The following is a 23406-nucleotide window of genomic DNA, read 5'->3' as shown; positions in this document are numbered from 1 at the left end:
CTTTCTCTCTTCTGTCTCCTTCCCCCTTTCTCTCTTTGTCTTGTGTTCTTTCCCTTTGCACGGTTGCCGCTTCCTCCGTCCCGTCCCATCCTGTCCTGTCCTCCGGTTGTGTGCAGCATTTGAAAGCACCCTCTACACTCCTCCACCTCCCGAATACAACAAGACCACCTCCTCCACACCTGTGTCTCCTTCCACACCCAGCTACCCACCCCCAACGCCATCGCCCTCCACAGCCACTCCTCCGACCCCGCCCCTGCGCCACTCTGCCTCCCGATTCGCCACGTCGCTTGGCTCCGCCTTCCACCCGGTCTTGCCTCATTACGCCACTGTACCTCGCAGACAACCTGCCCTGCCCACACCGCCGCCCCCTGCCCCAGCTCCTCCTCCAGCTCCAGCCTCCAAATCCGTGGTCTGGATGGCTAACAACTTCACACCCCTACCGCCCTCACCTCCGGTCATGATCAGCAGCCCTCCGGGCAAGGCCACGGGTCCTCGCCCGAGGATTGCGATCCCGGCCCCTAGTCCACTCTCCCAGAAACCCCCCTCGCCCATCTCGGCGCCCAACGGGCCGCCCACATCGCTTCACTTCCACACCTCGTCACCCATCTCGGGTCAGCTGTTCTCTTCGCCCCCGACGCCACCCCCCACCGCCGCCCCTGTATTCCCCCTCGCCCACGTTGCCCATCTCTCCCCTTGTGTCTTGTCCCTCACCCCAGCCTGCTGTTCTCCCTTCTCCTTCCACAGCCTTCCCTGCCTATGTAAACTCTGGGTTGGGAGACTCCTGCTATTCTGCTCCAGAGCCGCCCACTCAGCCTGCTGACTTCCCCAGCCAGCCGGGTAAGGCCTCTTCTGTGTTGCTCAGCCTCCACTAACCCGCTACCCGGGGTTCAAGGAGGGGGCCTGCCATGTTGAGCTGGGTTGTTTTGTTTAGGAATGTTTTGCTGTTTTGTCTTGTCTGTTGGGTTGTACTGGTTCACCGGTTTGATGGATGCTCATTTGTGTGGCCTGTAACTGTGTGAAATGGCATGGCATGAAAACACATCTCCACTCTCTCTCGTGAAACTTTGATTTGAGTCTCACAGATTGCAAAGCTGTGATACTATCGCTTTAGTTCTCATCAGTGTTTTTCTGCAGTTTATCACAGCCATCTTATTCTGATTCTTGGTTTATGGTAAAGAAGTTCTAAATGTCAACATGTACAAGTGAACTGTCATTGAACCGTGAGCTTTACATGATCTGTAACTGGCCGCCCGACATCCTTTTTTGTTATTCTTCACATTCACACATTTGTTTCATGAAACATCCTTATTTTAAAAAGAAGCAAAATGAAGATTAATTTGATTACATTTTTGTCCTTGACTAGGTTTTATGTTGCATACTGCATACAGTAAGCAGAGCTTTTCATATGAGGTCAGGGCAACAGCAATAAAGAAATAAGAACCACTCTTCCTCTGAATTATTTATAGAAGAAGTTTTAGACTTCACACTTCATATGCATGGTGCAGCTTGACGCTGAGCTAAATTCTGCACACTAATATGATTAACTTAAGTGTGTTTGACAGGCATGCATGTCATATAGTCTTGAAAAACTTCAACTGTTTATATCCAAAAAAAGCCAAATGTTAAGTATAGTCAAGCTGATAAATTCCTAAATTATGAAGACTTTTACCTCATAATACAAAGTGATGCAATAATCAGCTTTAAGTTACATTTTAATGATTTAATGGTATGAAACAATTACATCTCTGCATTTTGTTAAATTGATGTACACATTTGTTTCTTATGATAAATCATCAGTTTCTTCCTTGTAGAAGTTGGTATAATGATCATCAGCTTTTGATTAGTGTTCAGTATGTTCACATCATGTTTTAATATCATCTGTCTTCGTTCACTATTACGAATGAGCTTTGTATGTCATTGTTGTTTTTGTTGTTTATTTATTTGAAATATTATTATTAGTTGTAGTATTAGTAGGATTAGTGGTGGATTTATATTACACTACTGTTCAAAAGATTGGGGTCAGTAAGATTTTTATTTATTTTATTTTTTTTGTTCAGCAAGCATGCATTAAAGTGGACAAAGATGAGAGTAAAGACCACAATGAAAACCACAAACTTTTGAACTCTAGTGTATATATGATTTTATATTATACTATATTTAGTGCTGTCAATCGATTAAATGTTTTTACTAATTAATCCCACTTTTTTTCCTGAAAATAATCGCGATTAATCCCACCGTTTTTTTAAATACTTTTACTTTGCGATAATTTCACATTCAATCTTCAAATGAATGTAGAAACAACAAAGACAGTATATATATTTTTTTATATTTGCATAATGGCATCTTGTTTTATGACTGAATGCCAGTATCACTGCCAGTATCATGATGTCTCTATGAAATAGCCCCCCCCCCCCCCCCCCCCATATTTAACCATTGATTAGCCGTTCATTTATTAGACTACTTAAAATAACTTCTAATTTAAGTGAACTTAAAACAATCTTCAAAAACCCATTATAATAAAAGTCATATGCCCTTCAGCAAATAGGAAATATACAGAAATTGAATAAATTTATCAAACACGAAATTCTAAATTAAATATAGATGGATCCTTAAAGCTATAAGTTATTGATTTCCTCTTCATCTTTGATTAATACACATCACAGCAACTGGTTATTAGTTTTTTTTGGCTGATGTCCCTTTAAGAGCTGCCGCTGCTGAATGATGCCGATCTGACACGCATCGCTTTCCCTTTTCTGACCTGCTTCAGTTCTTAAGTGTCTGATGAGTTGAATCGAGTGTGTTAGGTGAGGGAGACAGTTTGGGAAACCACTGCATTTCAGAGACATGTTCTTAAATGTGACTCATATAACAAATACATACATGCACACAACTTTAATCGCCTTTTTTGTAACTTCATTTTGCGATTTGATATGAAATGATACAAGGTACAGCACGCGCCGGCACCTTGTGCGTGCAATTGAAGAGCACATGCTCCGAGCACAGTACAGTTTCTGCGCTCGCTTGACCAGTGCTGAAGTATATTAAATATATTAAGGTTCTGCAATATATAAAAATATTTTGGAAACTTAATTTCCTTGTGAGGGGGGTGGCCAACCGTAGCCCTGCCCCTGCGTTAATGGCGTTAAATATTTTTAACGCGTTAAACTGAAAAACATTAATTGCCTGCATTAACGCGCTAATTTTTACAGCACTAATTATATTATATCGACATCCATTTAGCTCATTCTGAGTGTGATGATCAATTTCATAATGCAAAAGAGTCCTGGATGCAGAACATATCACAGTTTGACTGCTCAGCACAGCAAGTGATCTGTTATAACTTTCATGATCTTTTTTTATTCATCACTGCAGATTCAGTACAGGGGATACCGATCCCTCCACCCCCACCACCTCTCCCTCCCAGCTCCACTGTGACTCCCACCACTGCTGGACCTCCGCCACCCCCTGGTCCCCCTCCTCCTCCCCCACCACCTCTGCCCCCCACGCTTACCCCAACAGGTCCTCCCCCTCCCCCCGGCCCACCACCTCCACCCTCAGGCCAGGCTTCACCGCCAGCACCACCTCCACCCCCAGCCCCACCTTTGCCCTCGGGTCTGTTCACCACCTCGCCCACCACAGAGGACAAGGGCCTGTCTGGGCTTGCAGCCGCCCTTGCTGGAGCCAAGCTAAAGAAAGTGCCAAGGGTAAGAGTTGAAGGACCGTATAGCTCTCATTTGCATTGAGTTTCACCTGAAGCATCTTTACATAGTACAAGGGTTGGAAATCAACAGCAAAACTGCCACTAAAATGAACAAAAATACCCCTCCAAAATAAGATATATTTGACAAAAGCCAGCACAGATATATTAAACAAGATAATTATACAAATTGCCTTCAAAAATTAAACGGAAAGTCCCTGTCAATAAATTCCAGAGGGCAAATATTGTTTCTTAAAGGAAGAGTTCATATTTGACTGTGCACTGCACACTAAAGCTGAAACAACATGGTTTATTTTTTCTAAACATCATCAAAAATGCTAAACATGTTCAATATCAAATCCTATGTGTTACTGTAGAGCGATGATCCCCTGGCTCCAGCTGCAGGATCAGCGGTGTGTTCTGGTGGTGCCAAGCCCGAGGCATCCCGTGGAAATGGTCTTTTACCAGGAGGAGGAGGTCTGATGGAGGAGATGAGCGCCCTGCTGGCCAGGAGGTAAACTATGTGCTTTATCTGTCTGGAATGCCAGAATGGTTGCAGTGATAGAAACAGGGCCTAACCCTAACTTACTAATGAAAAGTTCTGTTTTTGAGATTATCACAATGTTGTATCATATCCAGTAATGTAATGAAATTTAAGAATGTACCATTGTTTTGATACAGGAGAAGAATTGCTGATAAGGGATCATCACCAGAGCCTGAGCAGAAAGCTGTGAGTTAATAGTGTTTCTTTCAGCTGCATGCAGTCTCTGATTAAATCTGTACATATAGACTACTCTTAATGTAACTTATTGATATGATCATACTCTTTATGTGACTGATTTTCAGATTATCTTTTTATTTTTCTATCAGGATGACATTGAGGCTACCATAACTCCAAAAGTGTCAGCCTGTAGCACACCAGGTAAGTGGGGAGTGCTCAAAACAAATGATAAAATGCAGCTAACCACATAATAATGCTCCATAAGTATCATTAGGTTAGTCAAATGAATGGGGCAACATTTAAAAAATGGAGGTGAAAATGTTTCCCATACTTTTTTTTTTGTTGTTCACTTATGTGGCTAATACTAATGCAGCATTTGGCAACTCCTCTTTTCCTGTACAATCAGTGTCATCTCAATAAATTAGCGTGTTTTTGAGCCTGTGGAGTTCATGTTCTATTTATTTTTAAATAAATTCCACGTATGATTTAAAAAAAAAAATAATAATTTTGTTGTTCCGTGTACAGTCTGGGCTTCAAAGCAATACCATAGCTTTTATGTGAAAAAAAAGACTGCAAATATCATAAAATTTAACATTTGTTGCTTCTTTTTTTTTTTTTCCAAAGATATGCCCAGAAAGCCTTGGGAGAGGACAAACACCATGAACGGTAGCAAATCACCAGTCATTGGAAGGTAATAATTTGCATGTCATTGTTTTGATGAGCTGAATCAGTGTGTGCATTATACCTCCACCACTTCATTATGCCTTTTGAAGAAAATGTCCAGCTTTTGGGATCTAAGTCTTCGGCAGGTCCTGTTTTTCTCAAAGCTAATTTGAATTATTGTTGCTTCGACTGCTTTGCATCACATGCTTGCGGCCGGGGGCCCCTCACAATCGCATGTCAGAATGCAGGCAGTCGGGTCCCATGCTTGACATCACTAGAGCACAGTGCTGTTGCTTCTCATCTGATCAGTGTGTACCAGAGCCGTTCAGCATTTTTTTGAAGGACTTGCTTATTATTTTTGCTTAGCATATGCCATTTTCAAATGGTTGAAGCACTTTTCAGTAGGGCTACACTGAAATAGAAATATTTCTCCTTTCACCTGAGTTGGAATCAGTGCATTTAGAAGATTACTATAGTTCAGATCCACGCTGTTGACCTCTGACCTGGTTAGTCTCTTTACTCTCACAGACGGGATGCACCATGGAGAAATCAGATGGGTACTGACAAGTACTATGATTCCTTAAACAGGTATAAGAGGCTAGTTTGAGAACTCTTTCTAGACTTTGTTTGCTGAGAGTGCTCTCTAAATAGGATGAGGGTTGCTGCAGTGATTGTCTACGGTTCTTTTTTTATACACAAATATTCTGCTGTTGCCAACAATATAATCACCATGAAATGGCATGAAAATAAATGCTTTATGCTTTTCAAAATTGTTGCTGTGCATAGTACATAATATAATACATATAATACATATTTAGTGTTTGGATGTTTCTTCAACTTTGAAAACTTTGATTCTATGGCACCGCATCTGAAGTGGTAAATTGCGTAAATATGTAAGTTTGGGTGGCTTTTTTTTTTTTTTTTAATAAAAAGCATGACTTTTATTCAGCAAGGGTGCCTTTAAAATGATTGTGACAGTATAGACTTTTACATTGTTAGTTTCCACAAAATATTAAACAACTATTGTTTTCAACATTGATAATAATAAGAATGTGTTTGAATGATTTCTGAAGTTCTGTGTGGCACTGAAGACTGGTGTTAATTGCTGGTGAAAATCCAACTATAAATTCCATGTTAAATTATATTTAAAAAGAAAAAGTATTTTTGATCAAATAATTGCAGCCTTTATGAGCATAGATTAAAAAAAACAAAACAAAAAAAAAACACCTGCCAACCAAACCTTTTGAATGTCAATGTTAAATTTATGTAAATGATAAAAATGTTAAAAATTATTTATAATCATTTCACTTGTATAGATTAACATAGTTCTTACTGTAATAATGCATGATGGATTTTCATAATTAAAAAGTGAAAATCTGAGTCTTGGATGGGAGTAAAACAATAAAATATATACATATAAGGCATTTGAAAATGAATAAACTAATCAATCAAAAAAAGCATGGTAATGCTTTTCCAGGTCATTTTAAATATGAAAACAAGAAGGAAATCTGTTTATTTTAATAAGTCAATCACCCCATTACATAAAGTTCCCATAGTTACAGAGAAACACATTTTTCTTCTTATTGAGAAATGGAATGAAGGATTGAACGATTATTAGAGTGTCCTGATAAATTCTGCAGTACTAGATGTCGTCAGAGGTCATGTAGTATCAGAAAGTTGGAGCATTTGTCCACTCCTGCCAATTCCTCCACCTGGCTCCAAAGATAACACACACCCCCCCTCCCCTACAAATGTGCATTTAATTTAGTTTATCCTGCCAAGAAAGGAAGTTATCCTCTCACTCTGAATGCAGAAAGCTTTGATACAAAGACTTGTATCTCACACACAACTTTTGCTCTGTAATTTGTTTCTCTCTCTGTAAGCTGTGTCATAATGTTCTTATTCGTTTGACTTCTACTTCCTTTCTGCACAAGGCAACCCACTGTTCAGCATTAATTTCTTTCCCGATGGGATAGATAAAGCGTCATTTCCCTCACTTCCCATGCTCCACCCTATGGTGATTATTGTGTTGGCAAGAGTATCCTGTCTGATTCGGCTACAGACAAGCATGAGAGTGATACGCCAGCTGCATTGTGTGTTTTGAAGTGTGGATGGTGTCTCAAGCTTTTTTTTTGGTTTGCTGTGCTTTGAAATGTTTTCTATTTAAGGCTGACTTTACAAATGTGTTGGTTTTGATGAATTTGCAGCTCCTCTCAAGGAAATACAAATCCGATGGTGCTCATTTTCATGTCACCCAGTTATGCATATATATCTGGATGTGCGCATTTCCTTTGCAGTACAACGGTTTCGAATACCTGAGATCTGAAATACCTTGCACTTTCCTGTCTTGAATTTATCCCATGTCGATGCTGTTTATTCTTTGAATCACAATTATGATTGAACCGTGTAGATTTGAAATGACTGTTAAAGTGTGTCACTAAACTTCTGCCTTGCATCTTGACTGCACAGTGACGACTTCTGTGACTAAAGTTGCTTTGCTTCACACCATTTCTTTTCTCCTTAGACCAAGGTCTACACCAACTCCTACCGGATCCATAAGTGCCAATGGGGTGCCAACAGAAGCTCTTGACTACGACAGATTGAAACAGGTACTTCTCAAAATTTGAGAAGAACTGAAACTCATTTAACCCTTATGGGTTTGATAGAGGGGCTGTACACTTCCTCAATATGTTAGCAAAGTCTTGCCAAAGCTAGTGGTACAATTTCTCGTTTTTTATTACAGTTTGGTATTACAGCATTTCCTAAAAAAACAAGGGAGAAATACTGGTTGACAGTGAACAGTTATGCTTTTGTGGGTGTGTACAATTATAGTCCTCTCTACAAAGGCAATGCCTCCCTTCTGTATGAATGAGCATGTTAGATATGAAAGGCATATGAGGGAGTCTTACTTATCAGAGGACACAGTTACCGTTACTCAAGTCGCTCAGCTCTGTCTGCTTCACTCTAGCTTTGCCCAGAGAATGTTTTAGTGAAGAATTACTTATATCAGCTGTAATTAAAGTGACTGAGTATTGATGTTATAACATACACCTACTCATCTAGTCCTCTTGTCATTTAAGTGCATTTGATATAACAGCTTATATTATAAACTTTGTTTTTGTTGCTAATTTCTTTTCTGTAGTGTATATATTATCATCTAATATGCAATTTTACTGACAAGAATACAGTTCAGTGACATGCACTTATAAGGGGCTTGACTCCTTTTGATTGTAGAGTATTTTAAATGATATTCTATTCTAATTACAAATGTATTGCTTTGCTTTTTAGGACATTCTAGAGGAGATGAGGAAGGAACTATCGAAGCTGAAAGAAGAACTTATTGATGGTAACATTATTGTGTTGTATTGCCACTATATATGATGCACATTTAGCTTTTTAATACATTAGAAACATGAAAATACTTGGCATAAACAGTCAAGAGTTTGGACAGGTTTGACTGAATTTGTTTCTTATGATCTTAAAAACTTTCTTGATCTTAAGGCTTTTGCGTAAATTATTGATATATAATGGTATTTAATATTATTATTTATTAATTAAAAATATTCTAATAATATTATTTAATAAATAATAATATTTAAAAGCTTTACTTCAATAATTTCTTGTTCCGCCTTATGGTGATTATGTTGGCAGTGATATTTATTTTTTCATTTATTCAAATAAAAATGTCTTTACAAATTAGCTGGAATGGATGGTGAAGGAAAAGTATCCTACAATGTGTTGCTATAATAATAATAATAATAATAATAATAATAATAATAATTATTATTATTATTATTATTATTATTATTATTATTTAAAAACTGTACTATTATTTTATACTGTGTTTTCCATTTTTATTTATTTTATACAAATAAAATAGCCTCTGCAAACTTTTAATTACAAAGAAATGAGTAGGAATGGGTAATAACAAGTGACAAGTGTCCAGCATACAAATGTTGGCTAATCTTTGACCATTTAAAATATAAGATTTATTCGTTTTTGGTCACTTTTTGTGTTCTTTTATAGTTTTAATTGCTTTACTATGATTCTAACATTATTTTTAATAGCAATAATGGACAAGTAGGTGTCTAAACCTTTGACTGTTAGTGTAAAATAGAACTAAACTAGCAGTCTGACCTGGACTGTTTGTAATTCCTTTTGTTGTTTTTGTATTTTCAGCAATCAGGGAGGAGTTGGGCAAGTCAAACTCTGCATAGGAGAATGAGATGCACCTGTATTTTTTAACCACAATCTGTCACTTCAGAGGTCAGCTTCAGTTTAAGACACTTTCTCAAAAGCAATGAAAATGGAAAATTACAGTTTTAACTAGTGGTGATCACATAACCATGATAATTCGGAGGATCTGTTGAGTATGATGCCAGGACAGACACAAGTTTTGAGCGTGGGGGCACGGGAGGCGTAACAGCGAGAGGATAACCAGATGCCTCAAAGCGACGCCTTACACCAAAAGCCCTGTCTTGAAGGGGGTCAGGACACAGTCTTAAGGAAGTGACTGTCAGTATGCAATGGATGACTCTTACTGTGGAAAGAAAATGATGAAAAAAGACAAACTATTAGTGAATTACATACTGTATTAACCATTGAAGAGTGAAACTGTAAATCAAGCAGATGACATTCATTCTACGGCACATCGTTTAGCAAAGGGCAGGCTTTGTTTATGAATTTAAAAGGTGGCGGCGGTGGTGGTGGTGAAGTAACGTTAACGAAGTTGGCCTTGTGTAGAGCAAAACCTTGAATCTGGCCAACCAAATGAGTATGGTCTCTTGCTGCAGGACTCTAAAGCTTGTCTTCCTACTATTTTAACCAGAATATGTACATTAAAATGATGACAAAATAAACATTATACCTGCAAGTCATTCAGTCAACCTGTTCTAATGTACGCCATGACCACATCAGGTAGCTTACTTGCTCTTTTGGTCAGTTTTCATTATTCTTCTCTTTTCAAACGTGAATGCTCGACGGTCTGTCTCTAATGAGCCACTGTTATCTGTATACCTTCGTCTTGTGTTCGCTAAGTGTTCGGAAAGATCACGAAGGACAATGCCTTTCTACTGTACATCATTGTAGCTCTCTACCAAAATCCTCTCAGCCAATCGAAGTTAAGGTTGACGTCAGCTCAGACCGTATCTGTAGATAGTGCTAACCAGAAATATAATGAACTTTTTATTCACCGTTTCAGTGCATGTCGTCTTATGATTGGTATGGGAAAAATGGTTGCCACGAAAAATACTTTAGTTTTCAGTTCATAAGCAATAAGTGTAGCATTGTTGCATTTTTTTTGTCTCTCTCTCCATTTTTTTTCTTTAATCGTCCACTCTGCCCTCAAACTGTGGATGAATGACATTGTCCATATGCATTCTCAAAATGCAATTCGCAACGGACACCTCTTTATAGCCATAATAAATTTGCAGGTTTGACATCTTAACTCATTTTACTTCATTTTGGGAAAAGATCATGCATGGCTACTTATTCATTTTGCATGGGCTATTTACCAACTAAACGAGTCTGGTATCTAATGAGGGCCAAGCAGCACATCACAGCTGTTTGAATGGTTTTGAGATTTTTTTTTTTCTTTTTCAGGCATTTATGGTTAAACCTCTTTCTGCACACTAAGGCACTCGGCGGTGTTTTTCAGAGGGGCTTTATCTTCCAACACACTTTTATTAGGTAACTTTATTGGGAAGTATGCTTTTTAAGACCATATGAATTGTGATTTATAGGCTGTGCGAATTTTGAGGAGATAACTGAGAACATGAATTTGTGACGTTCTCTCCAATTGGATTTTTCCTCAGTTATCCATTTTCCCTCCGCCATGCTCATTTGTCATTTCATTTCACTTCAAAACCATCACTCGAAACAATCTCTCAAGGAATCAGAAAGTTTGTATAGAGTGTTTACAGCATTGATTGCACTTTAAAAACCCGTAGAAGTTCAAATGATTCTATTGCTGACAAGACGGCTGTCACTTTGTGATCGGCACTATCACCAAAGCTAAATCGTATAATCTCTAGAACGTCACAATCTCCTGATCCACCTTTGTTTTGACAACAGATTGGTCTTTAGGTTAAGCAGGTGAAGGGTTGATTCATTCCTGGATAAACCTGTTTGTGATCTTCATGGTTTGTGCCTTGTTCGGAAGTTGCATTTGATATGTCAAAAATTTAAACGCGTATATATAGTGTATTAATTTAGGACCTGCCATAACTTTATTCATTTGTTTTGCATTTTGCTTCAGTGAGTTGCAAAGGACGCTTGTACGATCTTTGTTTAAAATCAAACATGCATTCACATTCTTCTCTCAGTGTCATTTTTCTGTTGCATTACAGTGTGGTTTGTGTTATGGTTAAGACCATGTATGCTGGTGGGATCTGAGAAACTGATCTTTGTTCTTGTGGAAATCTGTTGAACAATATTAGCAAAAGATCGATAGAGTTGTCAGCACATGGAGACTCTATTATGAGCAGACTTTGCTGGTTATATTCAACTGAATGTCCTTGTAATGCAATTTTCAGTTTCCTTATCTTTCTATTTTATCGTTCATGTTGTACCATACTGTTTTCATGTTAATTAGAAGTTTCTTACATGCTAACATCGTTTTGTTTGAGCAAATTAAATAAAAAATTGCAATACATGGGCTGTTTGCATTTATTTCAGAATTTTAATGTGGAAATGACTTGTGAATTGTCAATCAGTTTCACATCAGTGTGATTGTAAACACTACATTAATGCATTTAGATTATCTGCTAAAACCTGAATCAAATGTTGTATAAATTGTCCACTTGAATTTGTAATGTACTAATTTACACCGACAACACGACATCATTCCTCCTCAGTAGCAAATGCTGCTACTTTTCAGTTTGCTGCTGCACGGTTCAGCTGTGACAAACAGTAAGAAGGCAGGACTGAACCAATACTGAAACTAAATAAGAGCATTACACAAACAGCTACTGAACAATCTACTACAGTATGAGTTCAAGCATCGAGGTGCACAGTTCATGACACCTCCAGGATTAAGCATGTAAAGGCATTGCTACAGTTCAGCTGAGGTCAAATGCAGCAATGCAACTTTGCAAACGAACGGAAACCGAGTAACACTACATCTGCTGTGTGCCTACTCTTCAACATACCCAAAGAAAACTGGTTTGTGATGAACAAGTTTGATTGGTCAATACGACTACAAATGTAAATGATTTTATTGTAAATTATGGATTGTTCTATACTGTAAAAATTTAGTAATTATGTAAATATTTAATAGTATTTCTACTAAAATCTAATTGTAATAAAATAATCTAATCTACACAATTTATGCCACATAAATCTATTTTAACTTTAACACTGTACTTTCCCTTCAGTGGAGTTCACAAGATTAAATGTAGATTTGCTCTATACATATAATATAATTCCCCATTTTTAATAGCCTGTGGCGTCAATTTTCATTTTCATACTTTTTAAAGTATTTTAAAATAAAAATGTTCTGTGTTTTATGTAGAAATACCATGAAATCAACATTTCAAATTAGAAAAAGTATATTTATGAACTGTATCAGTTTTAGTGATTAGTTTATGTATTTTAAAAGCATTACCCTCCAATGCATACTTCTAAAAAAAAAAAAAAAATCATAAATTATTAGCGTGTCTTCAGGTTTATTAAATATTCTGTTGACCCTTTCCATGCCTCGATCCATTACTAACCAACTACAATTAGTATTTTTTAATCAACTTTTCGCGTTTAAAAGCACAACGTACGACGTCTGCTGTCCATCCTCCCTCTCCTCATCAATTCAAATCAATCTTCATCAACTGTCTCGCCAGGACAGGACTCCATTTTGTAAAACCCGATCCCCTCGAGCGCAAATGCCTCCTCTCCAATCAACGCTCACGTAATCTCCACCGCCGTCCAATCAGAAAATTCAAATATTTAAAAACAGGCCGTCCCAGCCAATCAGAGCGCTTCCCGCCTCCAAGGACGCTGGTAGGTTGAGCGGTCACAGAGGGAGGAGCGAATTCAAAGCGGGGGCCAGAGTTTTAAAACAATATTCTTTATTTTATGAAGTTCCGTGGATAGAGATATTTAGGATATTAAGATCGGCTAAAGGTAAGAAATCTTAATCAATTCACTTTGCATGTTTTTGAATGGGAATGTGTTTATTGTGACTGCGCAGCTAACGGTCCAGAACTAGATCATCGCTGTCCGCCCACAGCTCTGCTTTTATGAAGTAACTAACTGAACATAATACATTGCTTTTAACGGTCACTAGCTCTATCTGCACGTAATATAATATTTTAAACTCTTTATTTATGTAAATTGTACCACAGTTTGTCGGTGTTTTGTTATTTAACTTAATAACCCGATCTCCAGCCGGCTCGTTGCACAGGAAACTTGAGCACGGCGCGCGTTTGTTGTCCTCAAACACAGCTCGACTGGTTTTCCTCACGACGTCTTCATTCGTTTTTGAATTTTTTGAGTAACGCTAGTTAAAATGATCATATATTGGACCTTTCAGTTTCATTATTCTGTATGTGCACGAAAGTGCAAGTGACTATTTCCACTCTTGCGCAAAATAGTCACGTTTAATGGTAATTTGACTGTGTTTTGGCAGTACATTTGTGTTTAATACACTATTCGTCCATTGTAACCGTTGTTTATTTCGACTGATGTAATGTCGCTGTTTATGAGCTTCTCTCGCAGGCGGACTGACGATGGTTTGAATACACGACGTTTTCCCTCCATTCCTGTGTCATTGTTTTGCTGTTAAAGGAGCAGCACGTCAATCTGCTCTGGGTGCCTTTGCATCACATGAAAGAACAACGAGACACAAGAACTATTTAATTTATCATATTTCTAATAAATAATCCAGAATTTATATTCAGTCCGCGAATGTATTCTGTGTCGTTGGTTTGATAATGTAAAATGTAAAAATCCCAAATGTGGTCATTGTTTGGAAGTAACTTACTGTTGATTTAAAAAGTCAGATTTTCTGTCTTTGAATCGATGTTGGTAATGATCATAGTAAAGTGCGCGTGTCATCGTGTGCCCCCTCATTTGCATAACAAAAGTAGCAGACTCCGCCCACTCACATTCACTCAGTTTACATCTTTTGCTCTAGTTATTACTTCAACTCTCTGGAAGCACATGGGATTTCTGCAGTGCTGGACTTCTTCTCAGTGTTGGGTGTGTGTCTGTGATCTGGTTCAGGAATGTCTGGAATGTGTTTCATTGGATTAGATGGTTTTAGGGTAGATGGCTTATGTTTTTATGCTTTACATATGGTTTCAATATGAATGCTTGGGTGTTTCCTGTAATGGAGAGGTTCTGCTTATAAAGTGCTTCTAGATGTGTGAGCAGAACTTTTAGCTTGTTTCTGGCCTTGCCTAAGTGTCACAAGTGGGATTGGTGTTTGGTCTTCACAACAGAATTTGTTTGAAAGTGTTATTAAACATCTTTTCTTTTTTTCTTTTTTTAAATCAGTATCAAGCATTACTGTCTTTCAGTTGTGAAGTGGTAGTTTGTTAAAAATTGAAATCTAGACACTAACTTTACTTGTTTATTTATTCTTAGATTTTATGTTGAAATGTCTAAGTGATATCCAGAAGCATTTTTATAATTTTTTACACTATAACAACCTAGTAATTGTTAGACTACAACAATTAAAAAACATATTCTGCATTTTGAATATATTGTTATTAGTGGTGAATTTATTATACATTATTTAAGCATTATATTTATAGTAAATTATTATTATTATTTATTTAGTGTCTTGTTTTTGGGTTATTCAGCTTAAATTCTATTTTATTTGTTATTTTGAGAATGAATGTCTGTAAAAAGCTGAGTAATTATACAAAAAAGTATTTTAATAATTATATTTTTTCATTTTTACTTTTAATCGCATAGTGTAATCATGGTATTTTAGGGCAATATTCTGTACAGATGCACCAGATGGTGTAGATCCAAAAATGAGAACCAGAAGTGTGAATTTATAAACAAAAATACTTGTTTTGGTCTTTCTGTAGTGATTTATTTATTTTTGGTCTGTAATATGGATAGTAAAAGTCATCTCATTGGTCAGAAGTTGTTGATACCTGTGCGATAGTAGAATCCCTCTCATAAAGGCCATTGAGAGCTCAACAATAGTGCTGGTGCGGAGAGTACAGTGTGAGTGCGTAATTCAGACCCATCAGCACTTCTGAGACAGCAGCTGACATCATCACTTCATCGTACACCATGTGCAGCTACTCTGGTGTTTCCCTTACGGGTTTACCATTGAACGTGTTTGAAATATCACAGAGATATTTAAGTATATACTGGTTTGTTTTGAAGGGACATGCAAACGCTCATGAGCACTAAGTTTATAAAGGTGAACCATGTGAAAAAAAAATACTTCTACAGAGACAAATGTAAGTAAGCTATTCATAAGTAATTGTCCCAAAAAGTATAAACAATTGCTCTACCAAAACTCAGTTTGAGCATCTCCGGATCTCATTATGAGTTTTGTTGTTTGTCTTTTTAGCAGAAGACCTACTTTCGGTTTTTGTTAAACTTGTCTGAGGGCTTGAAGCAGTTGTAAAATCAGTTTGGTGATGCTATTGGCACAGAGATTACACACTTGACTTCATCTTAAAAGGCTGCATACCTAGATATTATCATTAACAGAGTTGCTGCTGTTGCATTTTGTTTCTAGTGTGTCCTAATTTTCAGACTGTTTGTTTAGTAGCTAGTTAAACAGGGAAGTCGTGGCCTAATGGTTAGAGAGTCGGACTCGTAATCCAAAGGTTGCGGGTTCGAGTCTCGGGCCGGCAGGGATTGTAGGCAGGGGAGTGAATGTCCAGCACTCTCTCCACCCTCAATACCACGACTGAGGTGCCCTTGAGCAAGGTACCGAACCCCCAACTGCTCCCCGGGCACCGGGTGTGTGTTCACGGTGTATGTGTGTGTTCACTGCTGTGTGTGTGCATGTTGGATGGGTTAAATGCAGAGCACGAATTCTGAGTATGGGTCACCATACTTGGCCGTATGTCACTTCACTTTCAATAAAACTGGTTATATGCCTAATGTGAGGGAACTTTATTTGAATTATGCCATTGTACTTCTAGTGGGGAGAAAACATGTTAAATTTGTTGGGATTCAGAGATCCATTATCTTGTGTTAATCGTTTTGTAGGTAAACGAGGATGCCGACTGCAAGGTTTCAGATTGGAGAAACTGTAATGGGCCGCTGGCCTGGCAGTAATCTTTATTATGAGGTCAAGGTGCTGAGTTATGACAGCAATACTCGGCTCTACACTGTCATCTACAAAGATGGTACTGAACTGGAGCTGAAGGAATCTGACATCACGGTATGAATGAATTTGAGAATGATTCAAATAGCATCTTATGTTTCACTGGAAGCAAGAGCATCTGACTGTCTACAAATGAGTTGTTTGCATGATCAGTGACACAAATTTACTTACTTGTGCAGAATATTTTTTATTAGTTTGTCATAGGATTTCTTCAAATGTTTTAAAATCCTAAAGCTTAATTTCTAGGTTTTAAATCCAGTTTAATTAACTGACATTATGGTACAATAAGGAAACACTAGATTAACCTGTGGTGAGGATGTTGTTTTCTTCATTGCAGAGCTTGACAGTATTTAAGCAGGGCATTGCACGCTCTCGGTCCAGATCCCGCTCTCGCTCACCGGGACGACCGCGTCGCAGTCGTTCCCGTTCTCCAGCTAGGACGTCCCGCCGATCTTCCTCCCGCACCACAGATGTGCGCAAGGAAAAACTCAAAGAAGTACTGGAGGTCCGACTCACCCCTGTGGTAAGGAGACTTGTTTGCTAGGACAAAACAAACACAAACTTTCTTTTTTTCTTTCCTTCCCTCCTCCTCCCTTTCATGCTCTGTCTGATATTTACCATGTCAGGATGTCAAGTACATTAAAGACTTTAATATATAGTATCAAAAAAACATTAGTCCTTTCATATTAAGATTTAACAAGAATTTTGGTAAGATTTTTAGAACTTTTTAAAAGAAGTCTCATGCTCATCAAGGCTGCATTTATATGATTAGAAATACAGTAAAAACTAAAATTATGAAGTATTACTACAATTTAAAACAACTTAAATTAAACTTCTTTTTCTGTTTTAATATATTTTGAAATACATTTTATTCTTGCAATGGAGTTCTTATTTGTTGTTTACAAATAAAGGGGTTTAATCTAATTTAAAGCAGTTAACTCAAGCATTTTAATGCTGTTAACTCATTTGTCTCTCCTCATGGGTTCACTTTACGTGTCCTTGACTGCCATCTGTTTCAGCTGGTGATACACGAGAACAATGGCAACAGCAAACATGAGAAGAAAGAGGAAAATAATACAGCTAATACAGCTTCCACAATCACTGAGGTATGAATACATCATGGATTCACATTTCATTAATGTCTTAATCACTAGCAACAATAAAACCTCGGTAATGTTTCCTGTCAGATGTTAGAAACTGCTGTAGTTAAGGCTGGAATGTCATGATGCATGCATGTTGTGCCTCTCATGTGTGACAGGAGCCCATTTAGTTGTGCACACTAAGCTAAAGCTGACTGTGGCCTCTGTTTAATCATACCCTCACATTTTTCAGCATGTTTCTGCTCATGGGACAATTGAAAGGGCTTTACAAAGCATGACCAGACAGCTTTAGCTTTACACTAGTATGACTGTGTAATCCTAATGTTTCTTTTCTTGACTTGGACTGATGGTGAGATTGATTGTTACTGTAACTTTGTGCTCAAGCATCACACAACACATACAAATGTACATAAAAACATGTTTTTTATTTAAAAAAAAATCTTAACTTGGGAAGCAGTGGGTGTAATGGGGTTGTTCAAAAGTTTGGGGTCTTTTATGCTCACCAAGACTGCATTAATTTGACAAAAATGCAGTCAAATATTATTAAAATTTAAAGTAACTTAAATGTAATTTGTTCCCAAAGCTGCATTTTCAACAGCCATTACTCCAGTCTGTAGTGTCATGTGATGTCTTTAAATATCTTTTGTATATATTCTTTTTATGAATAAAGTATTCATATTTAGTATGCTCTCTAATTGTAATGTTCTAACAGGAGAAGACAGATACTGAATCAGAGAACCAGGCAGGTGGGCGCTACAATCTACGGCGCAGGAAGGACCAGGGAGATGGCAAGACAGTAGAGTTGGAGCAAAAGACAGAGACGGAGACATTATCGCAAACTAAACCACCTGCTGCCAGTGCCATCAAGATGACTGATTTGGAGTTCGGAGGAAGAGTTGGTGAGTCTTCTCAGCAATTTAATGCGATTTTTGGACTGTGTAGACATCCACAGCACAAACCTGATGCAAAATAAGCATATTAACATGTGAATAATTTTGCTACAAACAAAAAGCTTAAAAAAAAAGAATATGGTGTCCTTTAAGTCTACAGCAAAGTAAGCAGGGAAATATTAATTATTATCAGAATATTGTACATTTAAATGTAAATAGCTTTTTTCCCAGGATGTTTAAAATAAATCATAGACTCTGATAATTAAATGCTTCCATTCCCTCTTGTCTTTCAGGTGTGTTCTTCCTGATGTTTCTGTTGCCTGTGGCAGTGTTGGCATTGCTCATTCTCTGCGGGCAGAAGGATGCCAGTCTCCAGAGCTTCCCTCTTGAGCTCCCTGCCCTTCAGTCTCTCTGGGACTCTCAGGTCTTTGGCATCGTCCTGCTCTGGCTTCTCTTCCAGGCTGTTCTCTCACTGCTCCCTGTCGGAAAGGTACTGTCACAATCACATGACTACCTGTGACCCAGGATTAGGCACATGACCACATAACTCCATGGCTCTCGTTAGCTGTTAGCTGTAGTAAAGCAGGCTAGATTAGATTAATCACTATTGGTGGCATGCAGATAGAGAGCTGCGCTGGAAAACATCTGGTTTCATTTTCCAGCCTCTTAAGGGTAATTAAGATAGGATTTGAAAATTCCAGCACATTTCCATGAGTTTAAACAGATGATTTGAAGATGATTCTAGGTTTTTCAGAAGTATAAATGAGCTTATTTCCAAGCGATCATTTAATATTGAGTATGTTTGTGGACTTGTTTATGATAGAGCTGGTTTATTTGAGATGTTATCTACTGCATAATATGTGACCCCAAGCAGAATGATTTAGTTTGATGCATTACATCCACTCTCATCCAGTCTAATCACACTATAACTATGTAGTTTGTATACAACTGCAAAGCAACGTCACTACTTGATGCATTATTATAGACTTATTCCAGTCATATTTTCATGTATTACTGCTTTTTGTTTTTAACTCGCGTTGCATAACATGAAACGGCTCTTTTCCAGACTTATTTGTTCATGAATATTACTTTGATTGTGTCCCTTTTATTTAGAAAGTATTGGGGTCACTAGAACAACAGTTACTATGGTTATGTAATATATCAAATATTTGAGAATCACTGTAATATATCATAATGTAAGATTTTAGTTAAAATGATTAAAATATCATGAAAATCCTATGCTGCAAAATGCAAAAAAGAATATGTTAACCTTGTTTTCATCAAACATTCCAGAACTGTACTGGTGTTATGTTAGTAAATTATATACATTCTAGTATTTATTAATATTTTGAATTAGTTTTTGTTGTCATATTTTTACTTCATTTTTCACTTTTGTTATGTGTTTTTGGTTTTGATATCTGTTTAGCTTTAATTGATCTTTTATTTCAGTTTTAGCAACTTTAGTACTTAATGAGTATTATAATAATAATAATGATAATGATAATGTAGTAGTATAGTAAGTATAATCTAATTAGTGCTTAGTATTAATTTAGTTAATACTTTGTGTTTAATTTCTTTCTACCCTTAAAGTAAACTTTTTCATCTAAAATTTAATTTTTGGTTTATTTGAGTTAACATTATTAGTTTTAGTTAAAAACAACACTGATTATTGGTCACATGTAAATTATTCATCTCTCTCCATCTCTCCACCCTGCAGCTCGCTGAAGGAATGCCTCTCAAGAATGGGAAAGCTTTGAAATACAGGATTAATGGTTAGTCTTCATTATTGATACATTTTATGTCCAATACCATTTAACAACTTAAAATGAGGCATATTTACTTTTGGTTTTTAAAACTTCACTGCTCAGATAGTTGTGAGTGATCTGTTTAATGATCTCAGATGTGTTCTGCATCAGGTTTCTATGCACTTCTCCTCACGGCTGTGGCAGTAGGTGTTGCCTTGTATCAGGAGGTGGATCTCAGCTACATCCATACTCACTTCCTGCAGTTCTACACCTCGGCCCTGCTCATTGTCACTCTTCTCAGCATCTACCTTTTCATCCGCTCCCGCTGGGCATCTGAAGATGAGCTCGCTTCTGGAGGCAACTCTGGTAAGATATTTAGTGTAAAATTAGGCTGCATTGACTGTCTTCTCTTATTTTAGCTCTGGGTATTTCCTTTTCAATATCTTTTAAAGTTTCTAATCACCATTATTTAGGTTTAAATGATCATCCAAACAGATGTTCCTGCTACTTTTCTCAGTGCTAGTTAGACCAGTCACAGTTGTTTACTAAATAAGCCTTCTAAGACTAATTTATAGAGATTGCAAGGGAGAATTTCCATTTATGTTAAGTTAATATATTTAAAACATTATTCTTGTTCTTTTATTCCTCTAGGCTATTTTATCTATGACTTCTTCATGGGCAGAGAGTTAAATCCCCGCATCAAGAACTTCGATATCAAGTTCTTCTGTGAAATGCGCCCAGGCCTGATGGGTTGGGTGAGTATTTTTATTGTTTTACATCTTTCCAGTGTTGGATTAGTTTGGTTGGACTGATGTTGTAATCACTCCCTCTTGTGGTCAGAATGTTGCCATTTGTAGGATGAAATCAGTAACACTCAAATTTCACTTTTTTAATATATATTGTTTTCTTTTTTACCAATTGAAGACACATAATCATTGCTTATTTCTACAGGTATTGATTAACTTTGCGATGTTGCAAGCTGAAATGAAGCACCAGAATCTAGAGAATCCCTCTCCAGCGATGCTCCTGGTCAACATCTTCCAGCTCCTGTGGGTCGTTGATGGCTTTTGGCATGAGGTACAACAAGTGTTTTACAAATCAAACTATTTCTTAATGCGGTGTGAAACCATGAACCATGAATCACTCTGTATTTCAGGAGAAACTTCTGACCATGATGGATATAGTGTACGATGGCTTCGGATTTATGTTGACATTTGGAGATCTGGCTTTTGTTCCCTTCACATTCACCTGTCAAGCCTACTATCTAGTCAGCCATCCCAATGAACTCTCTGTATTCTGGATCATTAATCTCATCACTATGAATGGTCAGTTTCTGCTGTTTTTGTTTTATACATTTTTCATTAGCTACACTAGAAAGATGCTAATATAGGTTTTAACTTCTCTAACAGGAGTTGGATACTATATTTTCCGGAAAGCCAATTCTCAGAAGTTTGCCTTCAGGAAAAACCCTTCTGACCCAGCATTATCTCGTAAGTGTTTTGAAACAGATTAACCAAAAGAACAAACAAAAAATGTTTGGTTTAAAAAACATTTTTTGTAATTTTTTTTAAAAATCTTATCAGACCTGAAAACCATTCCTACTGCAACTGGAAAGAGTCTTATTGTGTCTGGTCTCTGGGGGTGGGTCCGTCATCCTAATTACCTGGGTGACATCATCATGGGGTTGGCCTGGTCTCTGCCGTGCGGTAAGCATTTGACTTCAGTTCACCTTTCTGATGAAGTGAAGCTGTCCTATCAGTCTGACTTGACTCAGTCCTGTGTTTTATTCCTGATCTTTCCTGTAGGATTCAACCACTTGATCCCATACTTTTACCTGATCTACTTGATCACTCTGCTGGTGCACCGTAACGCACGGGACGAGCGCCAGTGCAGGAAAAAGTACGGCTCTGCGTGGGACAAGTACTGCAAAGCTGTTCCATACCGCATTTTCCCAGGAATATACTGAGGACTCACAGACTCAATCTGTTATGGACACTCGGGGCAAATAAAACTTTCCTCAGGATAACGTCAGACATGGGAACGAATTGTTAGCAGCTTGGCATCTTTTTTAAATCTCAATTTTGTAATTGAGCGTCAAATGAAAACCAAATTTTCTGCTTTGTCACAAAACATTTACGGATTGTGGACAATGCCCCATTTTCGATCTCTTAAAGATGTATATTGTTGTACAGATGTTTGTTTTTTTTACTCACAAGATTGTTTTGCATGATCCGTAACTTTAAATCTCATCTTATGTACACATATACACATTTAAAGTATCTGCTTGGCTATTTACCGTTGGCTTTTGTAATGACAGTTTGTGTAATGCTTTTGTATATTGTAAGAAAAGATGTAATGTTCTTTCTGTTGTGGAAAAAAAGCAACAACAAAACTATATTTTCATAATTTCTGTACATATTTAATAGACAAATGTTAGGTTTGGTTTGTATCTTAGTGCATAATGCCTGTTAAAACAACTTTCTTTTATCCAAAGTTCACAAAATTTGGCTTTGCTACCTCAGATTTTTCCAGTTGAAAACAATGTAAAAAGGAGTTTTGTTTTTAGTCAGTTTTTGGAAACTGGATTGCAGGCACTTATGTGAAGTGTCTAAGTATCTTTTGCAAAATCATAATTGTGTGCTGTGAACAATAACTTGAGCTATGAACCTCAATCTTGTGCATGGTAGTGCCACTTCTTTACATTTTCATTAAGGTTTTCATTTAAAATGTCAATGCTAAACTGTGAATGTAAAGCTTTTCTTAACTTATCTTTTATGCAAGTATACCACTTGTGGGCATAACATTTGTCCTAATTAAATTTTGAAATAAGTGTTTATAGCTAAGATTAGCTTTTACTTTATCGCAGCGAAAAAAGAAGCATTGTACAGTGTTATTTATCTGGTTAAATTTTAGAGAGTTCACTTTTGTTATCTGGCAAGCAATTTCTGTACAAATGCCATTTTTAAATATGCATTATTAATTAAACCACTCTAGACAAACCGTCTGCCACATGTGTTGCCACAAAACAAAATGTTCAGAATACATTCTTTTATAGGTTACGTTTTTGAAGATATTTGATAGTTCATTCATTTTGACTGCTGAGCCTAAATTCCTACTGTAGATGCCATCCTCTTTTTTTAAATCCAATTTACATTATTCTTTTTTCCCCTGTGGGTAATTCTACTCTTTCTGGTCAGGTGATTACTAACATTAATTTGTCACATTTGGATTCCTTTACTTAGGGCCTGTCCCCATACTGGAGTCTTGCGGCTGTGTGATAGATGAGTAAAGGAA

General features: G+C 37.3%; 1 protein-coding gene and 1 pseudogene across 3 annotated transcripts in view; both read left to right on the top strand.

Moving 5' to 3' along the window:
• LOC306880685 (protein enabled homolog) overlaps positions 1-11735 on the top strand; it is a 78920-nt pseudogene extending 67185 nt beyond the window's left edge. The window contains exons 6-14 of the transcript in view: positions 117-837; positions 3373-3704; positions 4075-4211; positions 4379-4427; positions 4568-4619; positions 5043-5109; positions 7606-7690; positions 8370-8427; positions 9261-11735. The product of the transcript in view is annotated as a protein enabled homolog (transcript). The remainder of the gene's footprint in view (positions 1-116; positions 838-3372; positions 3705-4074; positions 4212-4378; positions 4428-4567; positions 4620-5042; positions 5110-7605; positions 7691-8369; positions 8428-9260) is intronic.
• A 303-nt stretch (positions 11736-12038) lies between these two features.
• LOC306880684 (delta(14)-sterol reductase LBR-like) lies at positions 12039-23111 on the top strand. Of its 2 annotated transcripts, none has more exons than XM_079434392.1 (14): positions 12039-12242; positions 16260-16434; positions 16715-16900; positions 17397-17483; positions 18190-18376; positions 18661-18857; positions 20085-20139; positions 20284-20478; positions 20764-20867; positions 21064-21189; positions 21269-21437; positions 21522-21602; positions 21696-21818; positions 21918-23111. In XM_079434392.1, the coding sequence occupies exons 2-14, from the start codon at positions 16270-16272 to the stop codon at positions 22076-22078; spliced, it is 1836 nt and encodes a 611-aa protein (XP_079290518.1). In that variant the 5' UTR covers positions 12039-12242; positions 16260-16269; the 3' UTR covers positions 22079-23111. The 2 variants fall into 2 exon arrangements, with proteins under 2 accessions (XP_079290518.1, XP_079290517.1); XM_079434391.1 differs by lacking the exon at positions 12039-12242 and adding an exon at positions 13070-13196.
• The last annotated feature ends 295 nt before the right edge of the window (positions 23112-23406 follow it).

Source organism: Barbus barbus, assembly GCF_936440315.1.
Source record: "Barbus barbus genome assembly, chromosome: 14".
NCBI lineage: Eukaryota > Metazoa > Chordata > Actinopteri > Cypriniformes > Cyprinidae > Barbus > Barbus barbus.
This window is presented reverse-complemented; position numbering and strand designations above follow the sequence as displayed.

Coding starts and splice junctions, on each gene's coding strand:
- LOC306880684 (XM_079434392.1), top strand. CDS start 16,270: ATGCCGACTGCAAGGTTTCAGATTGGAGAAACTGTAATGGGCCGCTGG. Junction 17,484..18,189: donor CAGCTTCCACAATCACTGAG/GTATGAATACAT, acceptor ATGTTCTAACAG/GAGAAGACAGATACTGAATC. Junction 21,190..21,268: donor TTGATGGCTTTTGGCATGAG/GTACAACAAGTG, acceptor TCTGTATTTCAG/GAGAAACTTCTGACCATGAT.